We start from the raw sequence: 11,969 nt of genomic DNA on the forward strand, positions 1-11,969 counted from the left end.
GGTTCGGAAAGTGGACTTTCTAGGTCCAAGTAAAATGGAAAAATAGAAGAAGAAAAGGACGGGAGGAAGGAGTAGATGTAAGGAGAGTGGAAAGGTTACAAGAGGATGAGAAAAAGGCAGAATATAAGAGTAAAGTGGAGGAACGATTGGATAAATATGACCTGGAGCAAATGGGTGATGTGGAAGGTGTGTGCAAGATATTCACAGAGGAAGTATGTGCAGCATGTGAGCTGGTGCATGCGGTGAAGAGAAGACGAAAGGGGGTGCAAGGAACAGCATGGTGGAATGAAGTGGTGAGACAGGCTGTGGCACAAAAGAAGAAAGCATATAATGAATGGAAGAGGAATAGGGGCGTGGAAGAAGTTGAGTCACGAAAGAAAGAGTTATATGTAGAAAGGAAGAGAGAGGTGAAAAGATTAGTAAGAAGATAGTGGATGAGGATTTTGGAAGGAATTTGAGTGTCAAGTGGAGGGAACGTAAGACAATGTTCTGGAAACAGGTGAAGAGAGTCAGACAGAGTGGCAATGAAGTTAGTAGGGGAGTGAAAGATAAAAATGATAGATTACTAGTGAAGAAACGAGAAGAATTGAGCAGATGGAGAAAACACTTAAATGAACTGCTGAACATAGAGAATGAAAGTAGAGCGAGTAGAAGTGGCTGGGGAATGGCTGGGAGAAAGAGGAAGGTGCGAAGACAGGAAGAAATCAGTAGGATGGAAGTTGTGGAAGTAATAAAGAAAATCAAACTGGGGAAAGCCCCAGGAATTGATGGCTTATGTGGTGAAATGCTGAAACATGGGGGAGAGATAGTAGTAGAATTGCTGTGGAAGATGTGGAGATTGGCCTGGGAGGAAGGTAAAGTCCCGGATGATTGGAAGTCAGGTATAATAATTCCCTTGTACAAAGGGAAAGGGGACAAAACAGTGCGTGGTAATCATAACGGCGTTAGTCTTCTTTGTGTAATAGGCAAAAGTATACGGTAGGATACTTATTGACAGAGTTAGGGAAATAGCAGAGGAATTAGTTGGAGAAGAACAGGGAGGTTTTAGAAAGGGAAGAGGTTGTGTAGATCAGATATTCATTCTTAGATCTTTCGGGGAAAAGTGTCTAGAGGAGGGAAAGAAGTCGTATGCGGCCTTCATGGATTTTGAGAATGCATATGACAGGGTGGATAGAAAAGAATTGTGGAAAGTATTAAGAATATACGGAGTAGATGGGAAGTTGGTGAATGCTGTGAAGAGTATGTAGGAATGTGCTAAGGCTGCAGTGCGTGTGGATAGTGAACTGAGTGAGTTTTTCTATCTGAAGATTGGGTTGAAACAGGGATGTGTCATGTCTCCATGGTTGTTCAATCTGTATATGGATGGGGTTATAAATGAGGTACAAGGTAGGGCAGTGAATGTTGGAGTGGCCCTAATGAGGGAGGGCAGTGTTTGGAAACTCCTTGTACTTTTGTTTGCTGATGATACTGTGTTGTTAAGTGATGACAAAGGGTAGCTGCAAGGCTTGGTGGATGATTATGGGAGAGTGTGTAAGAAACGTAATTTAAGGGTGAATGTAGGGAAGAGTAAAGTTATGGTCTTCGAGAGAGGTGAAGTCAGTGAATGTACAGTGAGGTTGGATGAGGAGGAAATGGAAAATATGAGTAAGTTTAAGTACTTGGGTAGTGTGATGAGTAAGGATGGAAGTTTGGAGGGTTAAATGCTTAAAAGGGTATAACAAGGAAGAAAGGTTGCTGGTTCCTTTAAGGCAGTGATAAGAAACAGGGAAATGAGCACTGAAGTGAAAAAGTTATTACATGACAGTATTGTGATATCAAGGCTGACGTGTGGATGTGAAGCTTGGACGTTGTTGGAGGGACACAAGTCAAGAGTGAGAGCAATGGAAATGAGCTATTTGAGAGGAGCCTGTGGAGTCACATGGAGAGACAGACTGACAATTGAGGATGTGAAGGAGCGTTGTAGTGTGGATGTGGATGTGGTAGGAAGCATTAGGAGAAACGCACTGAGGTGGTTTCGCCATGTGGAGAGGATGGGGAGTGAGACTCTGACGAGGAGAGAATATCTGAGTGAGGTGGAGGGGGAGAGAGGGAGGGGGAAGGCCAAGGATGAGATGGAGGGATGGAGTGGAGAGGTCTATGAGAGAGGGGAGGGGAAGTGAATTGGGAGCAGGGCAGTGAAATGGCGGGGGCAGGGTGACGTGGAGGCGATTTGTTTGTGGCCACCCCGTATAAGGGATTAAGGGGTCTTGCAAAAGATAGAAAGATAGATAGATAGACAGACAGATATAATCAGGACATCAGTAATGGACCCATAGCATCGTTATTTCCTTAAAAGACAAACAAGGATGTTGATGACACCCGCCAGCATTTTCTTTTGATATCTTTCTCCGAATTTTCGGACACCTCACGTGGCCATCACCAGGGTATATATGTGGGATCCTACCAAAGAGCATATACTCGTTATATTGCAACAGTTATGGACCAAAAGTTCACTTTTTCAGTGTGTATGTGTAACACATCAATAAATATTAAGAACATGAACCAAAAGAATAGATTAACATAAGAAACAAAATTGTCAAACCTATAGTCTTCTTATAGTATTAATAAAGGAAAAAACTACAGCAAAAGTGCATAAATATAAAAATAATACAAAAAAATGCACAAAAATAAAAGTCACAAATAGGTAGAAAAGCGCCCATGACACTAACCTGATTAAACTAGCGTTCTATACGAATAGGGCTCATAAGGAATTGGTACAACGATAACAAAGGACTAGTCAGACATCGGCAACGAAACAAAAAGGAATGAATACTGATTCCGAAAAAAATATGAAACCTGTAAATGTTCTTTGCAAGATTTAATTAAGGATCAAGAGCTTTTCTCCAAATAATGTATTCCAGTGAGTCCCAAACTTACCAGTAATTTGAAAATCATTCTGTTTTTCAGTCAGTAATCCCTAACAGTAGAGAAGGACGTATTATGCTAAAACGACCCAGACATGTAACTTTTCCCAATGTGCTCGAATACTCGTATTCGGAATGCCCTACTAGAACATCCCACATACCTAGCCTGACAACTAGGACAAGTGATCTTATAAACAATATTCGAGCACAAAGGGTCCGGCATAAGATCCATGAAGCTGAAAAAAATTCTTATTGTGAAATCGTTGGTAAAGACAATCAAAAAATTTACAACAGGGAAACTATTTCTAAAAATGTTCGGAACTAACTTACGGTATTCATAACTACAATAATTTTACCATAAAATGTCATCTTAACATTTTTCACTAACATAGGTACATCATACTTCTTTCTAACGTCCTGTGATAGTTTGTTACTAGGAAATTTCCTAAGAATATAAAAAAACAATTCTTCCATAAAGTTGTTACAAAAGAGCTTCTAAATTTACATATTACCTCATGAAAAGTCATATAGCTGGAGCAGATATCATAGCCCCTATTTAACAAAGTTTTAACTGAATTAATCTTATAGATCTGCGGGCAAAAGCAACTTAATCCAAGACCTGTGTATGTAGGTACTAGACTTTGTAATAAGAATATCCAAAAATGACAGTGAGCCATTATTTTCCATTTCACGTATACATTTTTTTTTATGCTCACTGTTCATATACTGAAAAAATCTACGATTATCCTCCTCACATTTGAAAATTAGGAAAATGCTATCCACATAATTATCTTCTATAATAAATAGGCCTAAAATCAATTGGACAATTCCTTTTTTTATGTATAAAGGTCAATTCATTACACACACACACACACACACACACACACACACACACATATATATATATATATATATATATATATATATATATATATATATATATATATATATATATATATATGTATATGAGCCTCTGTGGTACAATGGTACAGTGTGCGTTTCGTAGACGGGTGAGCCAGGGTTCGCGCCCCACCAGGGTAATAAACTTTGGGAATGTTCACCTGGCCACGTACTGCATTGGTGGACACCAGGGGTGCTGTGGTTGAACCAGTGTCGTTTACTATAAAGTAAGCTTGCACCCAGTCGGCTTGCGCGGGCCGATTACACTTGGTTCACAGACTACACACACAACCAACGCCACTCCAACAATGATTCGAGTCCTGTGGACTCTACTTCCACTTCTGGGGCTTATGGTGGGGTTTCTGGCCTTCCTACATCTCCAAAGGTGGCCCCCAAGCCACCTTCCTAACAAACTGGTATGTCCACTTCAAAGAGGAGTGTTGTAAAACTTACTTCCTCGTCCTCACGTTTGCTTTCGGATGTTAGACAGAGGGTGCAGGTTTCCGATGCTGCTCATGCTCCTCCAAAGGGCTTTCATAAGCATCAGTCCAAACCCATCACTTGTCAGGTGTACAGTCCTGTTACAGTCCCCCAATGGAAGTCTAGTAAGTGACCCACACGGAAAAGCCAATCTTCTTGTTGACATTTTTTCAACAAACTCAACCCTAAATTCAGAAAATCATATTATTCCTGTACTTGATTTTTGATTCCCCTCAAATACCTCCTTTCATGATTCACACTAGACACGTACAAGCCGTAATACAGAATCTATCACCAGACAAAGCCACTGGCACAGATGAAATTCCTTCAATAGTACTTAAAAATTGCTCCTCAGTGTTGGCTCCTGTATTAGAAAAATTTTTCCGCTTATGCATCCGTACCTCAATTTTTCCAGCCCCTTGGAAAGAAGCAATTATCCATCCTGTTCCTTAAAAGGGGGCAACTTCTGATCCATCAAACTATAGACCAATTCCAATAACTTTCGTTCTCGGTAAAGTTTTTGGGACACTGATTAACAAACACATAGTCAAGCATCTAGAAATCAATAAATTGATCAATGATCGGCAGTATGGATTTAGACAGGGATGTTCAACTGTAGATATTCTTTGCTTTCTTACCCATCAAATTAACTAAACAATAGACCAAAATGGTGAAACATACACAGTAGCACTTGATATTTCAAATGCATTTGACAGAGTATGGCACCAGGCCTTATTGTCTAAGATGTCACACTATGGCCTTGCATCACGGATTCCTCTGATTTCTTCTTACCTTCATAGTAGAAAAATACGGGTCATGGTAGATGGAATTTATTCTTAGTTTCATTCCATAAACGCTGGCGTACCTCAGGGATCAGTTTTGGCACCAACCCTCTTTCTCATACATATAAAATGAACCCCTATCTGTCACACACAACCCAATACACTCTTATGCTGATGACTCGACCCTTCATAGTTCTTTCACATTTAGTACCTCCTTTACACAATTTGATATTATAAATTCCCAAAAAAAACACAGCAATTTCTCTGAACCAGGGCCTTTCTAAAATTAATCAGTGGGGACAAAAAAATCTGGTCTCATTTAATGCTCAGAAAACTAAATACATTAATTTCTTCAATAGAAAGAATCCCTCAGACTCTCACATAATTTCAAATGATGTCAGTATTCCCATATCCACTACAATTGATATCCTAGGTGTTACCCTAAACCCCAACTTAAGCTGGACAGCTTATGTTAAATTCCTTGCTAAAAATGCTTCCAAAAAACTGGGACTTATGTACAGAGTTCGTGAGTTCTTCACTGACGAGCAGATGGCCACAATATACAAAAGTCATGTGTGTTCTCATATCGAATACTGTTCACCACTGTGGAGTGGATGTGGAGCGGTTGCACTGAGGCTGTTGGACAAAATTCAAAATAAAGCCATTAGATTAATCAATAATCCTGCCATAATGCAGGACCTTCCTCCGTTATCGGTACATAGAGATGTTGCTCCTTTAGCACTATTTTATCGATATTTTTACCGTAAGTGCTCTAACGAACTGGCTTCAATTGTGTGTCCCCTTCACATTTTCTCCCGAAATACTCGGGCAGCTGGGAGCGCCCATGAAGTCACACTCTCTCCTCCACAATGCAGAACCTCTGCTTATCAAAATTCATTTATCCCCAGAACTATTACTCTCTGGAATTTACCTCCTGGGAGTTGCTTCCCACATACATTTAATCCTCTCAATTTTAAATCCAATTGTTATAAGTATATTATGAATGGAGGATGCCTTTGGGCACATGGACTTATTTTTTTTCCCTTTGTTTTTCCTTCCTCCATTCATTATCAAGAAAAAAAAAGAAAAGAAAAAACTTAATCATCATCCCTCCACAATGGGTTCTATCATCCACTGGAATTGTCAGGGTGTACATGCTAACTATGAGGAACTGTGCCATCTTGTTTCTCAATTTACTCCTCTCTGCATGTGCATCCACAAGACTATGGTAGGTGATACTGTTCCTTCTGGTCCTTCTGGCAACCCTGCTTTTTATTCTGATCCTGTGCCAGGCCAAGGTCATCATGGAGGTGCTGCTACCTTCCTTCACCAGGATATTCCATACAGTCATCTGGACATCTCCACTCCCCTGCAGGCTGTTGCTGTCCAGATGTTTTTACGTCGGCAGTATACAGTTTGCAGTCTTTATCTTCCTCCTAGTGCTACTCTTGAAAAGGCAGATCTGGAATGCCTTGTTTGTGGCTTTCCTTCTCCCTTTCTGTTACTAGGAGATATGAATGGTCACCATCCACAATGGGGAAACAGTGAGGCCAATCCTCGGGGTGTCATGCTGGCCTCTTTAGTGGAAGATGAGGAGTTGGGCATTTTCATTGCCGATAAAATGGCTTATTTCCATAGCCTGACTGGAACTATTACTGCCATTGATTTGTCTTTATGCTTAGCTGATGCAGTTTTAGATTATACCTGGGATGTGTTACCAGACCTTTACGGCAACGACCATTTTCCATTACTTTTAACTGCTAGTGCAGGTGGACCTCAGCCACATCTTCCTCACTGGCTTCTGAATAAGGCTGACTGGCCACGTTTCAGGTAATTAAGTTCCACTTCCCTTTCTGTCAATGAGTTTGGCTGTCTTACTGAGGCAGTGTCATATTTCAGTGATTTGTTCCACTCAGCAGCTCTTTTATCTATTCCAAGAATGAGGGGTCAGTTTCCTAAACATCCGGTTCCTTCGTGGAAGTGTGAGTGCAGTTCCGCAGTGAAAGCCAAACAAGTCTCCTTCTCTCGACTTCGTTGTCACTGTTAGGATCCTCAGTATTTGATGGCATATCAGAGGGCATAAGCTCATATGAGGCAGGTTTTGAAGGAGGCCAGGCGTTCATCCTGGAAGGGTTATGTTTCCTCCATCAGTTCAAGGACTTGTCACCCAGGTGTGGAATTGGGTAAGGAAAATTTCAGGAAAATTTACTGTTCACTCCTCTCCTGTTTTAACCACAGCAGGTGGAACTATGGCTGATTCTTTTGCTGTTGCAGAGTTGCTTGTTGATCATTTTGCCAGTGTGTCACAAAAGGATGCAGATACGCCTTCGCCTTGCCACCGTTGGAACCTAGAGTCTCGTTGTCTAAATTTTGGCTCTGCTGGGGAGTAGACCCACAATGTTCCATTTTCAATTTCTGAACTTCAGGCGGCTCTGTCGCAGTGTCATGATTCGGCTCCTGGTTATCATGATATTCTTTATACCTTTTTATGTCTCCTGTCTGATGAGTCCATTTTGTTTTTGCTTTCACTGTTTAATAAGATCTGGAGTTCTGGGGAGTTTCCGACTTGTTGAAGTGTTGCTGTTGATATCCCGATCCCCAAATCAGATAAGGACCACCTACAGGTGACGAATTATCAGCCTATTTCTCTGACGTCTTCTGTATGTAAAGTTCTGGAGAAAATGGTCAAAGGTAGGCTTGTGTGGTTTTTAGAGAGAGGTGACTTCTTATCCCCTGCCCAGTATGGTTTTTAAAAAATGCAGTCTACCTCTGATGCACTACTGTCCTTGGAATCTTCTGTCTGTGAGACTTTCTCCACTAACCAACACCAGGTCACAGTTTTCTTCGATCTGGAGAAGGCATATGACACTGCCTCGTGTCATGGCATTTTACTTTCTCTTCATGAGTTTGGTCTTCATGGGTGCTTGCCTATTTTTATTCAACAGTTTTTTCAACCCGTTTTTTAAGGGTCAGAGTGGAAGGAGTGCTTTCTAATGCCTGTTCACTAGAAGATGGAGTACCACAGGGGATTTTCCTTATTGTTACTCTGCTGTAGCCATTAGCAGTGTAGACAGTGTATTTCCTGACAGTGTACGGGGATCACTATATGGCGATGACCTCTCAATTTCCTTCACCGCATCCAGAATGTCTGATACAGAGGAAGTTGCAGTTGGCTCTCAGTAGAATTCCTGACTGGGCAGAGTCTCGCAGTTTCCATTTTTCTTTAACAAAAACAGTGGCTCTTCATTTTTATCATCTTTGATGGGTTCATCCAGACCCTGACTTGTATCTCTATGGTCGGAGAATATCCTGTGTGGAAGGGACGCGGTTTCTGGGTCTTCTGTTTGATAGACGACTAACCAGGGTCTTTTGAGGATTTTGACTCATACCTCTTGGGGTGCTGACTGTCAGAACCTCCTCCTCTTGTATAGGTCTCTCATTCTTCCTAAACTTCAATATGAGTGTGAGGTCTACTCCTCTGCAACAGATGCCCATCTCTGGTTGTTAAATTCTATGCATCATGCTGGTGTACGTCTGGCAACCAGGGCATTCAGTTAATCCCCAATTTCAAGTTTGTTGGTGGATGTTGGTGTACTCGTGTTGGATTTGCAACGCCAGTTGCTGATGATGAGGTGTTGGTATCGATTTCACTGCATTCCAGACTCAATTTCTTGTGCCATTGTCTCCTAGTATTCCCAATTTTCTATTTATGACACCTGTCCTAGTTTCTCAAAGCCATTTGGTTGCAGGGTTTGGTCTGTTATGTTAGCCCTCTCTGTTCTCAGACTGGCAGTTTGTCCACATCGGATCCCAAGGGTGATTTCTTGGCCACTCCTTGATGTGACATTTTGTGGATTTGTTGTTGCAAAAAAAGGCTCACATCTCTCTCAAGTGTCCCTCTCTCTCTTTTTAGAACATGCCTCCACTCATGAGGATTCTGTCCCTGTCTATACTGACAGGTCTAAGACTGATACTGGAGCAGGATTTGGTGCTGTCTTCCCTTCCTTTAGTACGGGCAGTAGCCTTCCTGGCATTACTTCAGTGTATACGGAGGAACTGACTGCAATTTTACATGCTCTTAATATATTTTTACTCTCCCTCAATCCGTGTATGTGATTTTTAGTGACTCACGTAGTGCTCTGCTTACACTAGAGTCTTTTAATACATTCCATCCATTGGTTTTATCAGTTTTAGAGAGCCTTTTTCTTCTTGGCGGTCTTGGCTGTCGTGTGGACTTCTGGTGGGTTCCCCCACATATTAGTGTGATGGGCAATGAGAGGGCTGATACATTAGCTAAAGCTGCGTCTTCTCAACAGCCCCCCACCGAGTACCCGCTTCTTGCTTCTGATGTAACACCTTAAGGCAGCGTCTCACTAGACCAAAAGTGGCTAACATGCAAACAGCTTTTGAGAGGCATAATGGCTAGCAGAGTCGAATGTCCGTCACACTCGTGTGTTTTTGCGAGCCAAAACGGCTAACAGTGTTGTCTGCCTTGGCATCTCATAATCATTTGTTAACAAACCACCACGGAGTACCCACTCCCTTTTCCTCAGTTTCTGTAACTGCCTCACACAAAAGTGGCCAACATGTGAGCAGCTTTTGGGAGGCAAAATGGCTAGCAGAGCCAAGTGTCCATTACACTCGTGTGTTTTTCTGAGCCAAAATGGCTAACAGTGTTGTGTGCCTTAACATTTCATGATCATTTGTAAACAAACCACCACGGAGTACCCACTCCCTTTTCCTCAGTTTCTGCCCTGCCTCATACTTTAGCAACTGCAGAGACACAAAACAGTCTACTAGAGTTTTCCTTGCTGCAGGATCCATATCGAAATCTGATTTCTACTTGTTGTTTGGAGACAAAACAGACAGCCTCTGCGGCTGGTCACCCGAGTGTCCGAATATTGATTTCATGTTGCAAGTAAAAAATAAAAATGAATAAAAACCACAAGAATTAAATTGTATTTATTAAACAATTTTAGTTAAAGTTTCTTCCTGTGAATAACAGAATATTTTCTCACCAATTACAAAATTAATATTTGAGTTCTAATCGCACCAATAAGCTGTGGGCAAAAATTGTTATCCATTTCGCCTCGCAAGTGAAATCTCGCTCACCGTGAGTCAGTTTGGCTAGCAGCTAACAAAACTGGCTTGCATGCTAGCCACTTTTGTCCCAGTGTGACGTCACCTTGCAGTATGCAATTGGTACTTGTTGGCAGAGACACTGGGATGGTGTTGCTTATAATAAACTAAAAGAAATCTTTCAGACAGTGGTTGTGCCAAAGGTTCTCCCCTCCATGTCTCGGTGATTGGAGGTGGCCCTTGCTAGGCTTCGCATTGGGCACTCTCGGCTTACACATGGGTTCCCCATGACTGGTGAGACTCAACCGTACTGTGATGACTGTCGTGTTCCCCATGCTGTCCTTCACTTGCTGGTCGAGTGTCCAAGTTTGGGGGACCTACGTCAGAGTTTCCTCCAGAGGCATAAGGGGGCAGATGGTGCCTGCTGTTTGTCCTCGATGCTTGGTGAAGCCTCTATAGTCGTTCTATTTTATGAAGGCAGTTGGGTTGGGCGCTCTGGGACCTCACTCTGTTAGCTCTGTTGCCACATCGTCGCCACACATGTGCTCTTTCTCTCTCTCTCTCTCTCTCTCTCTCTCTCTCATATTTATATTAACTATTACTAATTTTATTTTCTTTATTTTTTCTCTTGTTTTCGACTTTTTTTCCACTCCACCCCTGAGGTAAAGGTCTATAGGTGCATTTTTTTTTTATAGAGGTTTCCCCATTAGGCCTAATCCTCTTTCTGATGTTTTAATCAGAAAAATCACCTGAACTTTCTGATAAGTGGATAATGAATGAATCCACAAACTGGTTCACTGCTCCATCATTCCTTCCATCCTCTTCCTGAAGCTGCTCGGCATGCTTCACTACCTGCATCCAGTTTTGTGGTGTGACCGAACTTAAACCTTCTTTAACAAGAAGCTTTAGATCTGCCATTTTAAAATTGTTCTTCTTGGCTACATATCCCTTCACCTGAGCCCAAATTAGTTCAATAGGGTTGTACTGGCAGTGGGATGGGGGTAGCCTTACAACCCTACGTCCTGCTTCTTTAGCAATTGTATCAATCAGATATTTATTGCTGGTGTTGCAAAATTTCTTTGCAAGCTCACAGAGTTCTGCTTTCAATAAATCATCACAGGGCTGAACTCCCTTATTTATGAGCCAGTCCCTTATCTCAGCTTTTTTCCATGATGAGCTTGGCAATCTTTCAAGCTGCACAGAATGGTATGGAGCGTTGTCCATCACAATAACAGAGCTGGGTTGAATGTCAGGTAGCAACTGATTCCTAAACCAGTTTTCAAATACTGCAGCATTCATCTGACAGTGATAGTCGCCGTCGTTTTTCGCTTGAAAAATTAATTCAGCATTCTCCACAAATCCATCCTTCGTTCCTGCATGGAGAATGATTAGACGGCTTCCTTTTCCAGTGTGTGGCTTTATTCCTGTTGCATGTTGGGCTGCAGTGTCTGTCAAACATTTGTCCACAGTGTAGTTTTGGTTCACCCAAGTTTCGTCTAGATAAACAACCGTCTGGAATGATTGCTTGAGCTGCCACATTTCTCGCAAAAATCTAGACCGAGCTGCAACAACACTCCTTTCCATAAGGAATTTCCGGCCATCAATCTTTGCAAATCTGAATCCTATTTGGAAGAGAACCTTCCGAAGGGACTCAATGCAACCATTAAAAGCGATTTTTTCTCTGAGTTCTTCCCTTATCTTATGCAAGGTAGGGATTTCTTTCCTCTCATAGAATCCTAAGACGGTTCTTCTGAGCACACACTTGTCAAAATCATCGAAATTGGTTACAGTTGAAGGGCGATTTTTTGTTGGTGAAGAGAATGTA

General features: G+C 41.8%; 1 protein-coding gene across 1 annotated transcript in view; it reads right to left on the reverse strand.

Moving 5' to 3' along the window:
* The window catches only part of LOC145407081 (uncharacterized), an 88,099-nt gene extending 77,666 nt beyond the window's left edge, over positions 1-10,433 (reverse strand). The window contains exon 1 of the mRNA XM_080278105.1: positions 10,419-10,433. Within this exon, the coding sequence (XP_080134231.1) occupies positions 10,419-10,433 (15 nt within the window). The remainder of the gene's footprint in view (positions 1-10,418) is intronic.
* Positions 10,434-11,969: the final 1,536 nt, after the last annotated feature.

This window comes from Coenobita brevimanus, chromosome 72, assembly GCF_032717465.1.
Source record: "Coenobita brevimanus isolate Jiangsu-jjx chromosome 72, ASM3271746v2, whole genome shotgun sequence".
Lineage (NCBI taxonomy): Eukaryota > Metazoa > Arthropoda > Malacostraca > Decapoda > Coenobitidae > Coenobita > Coenobita brevimanus.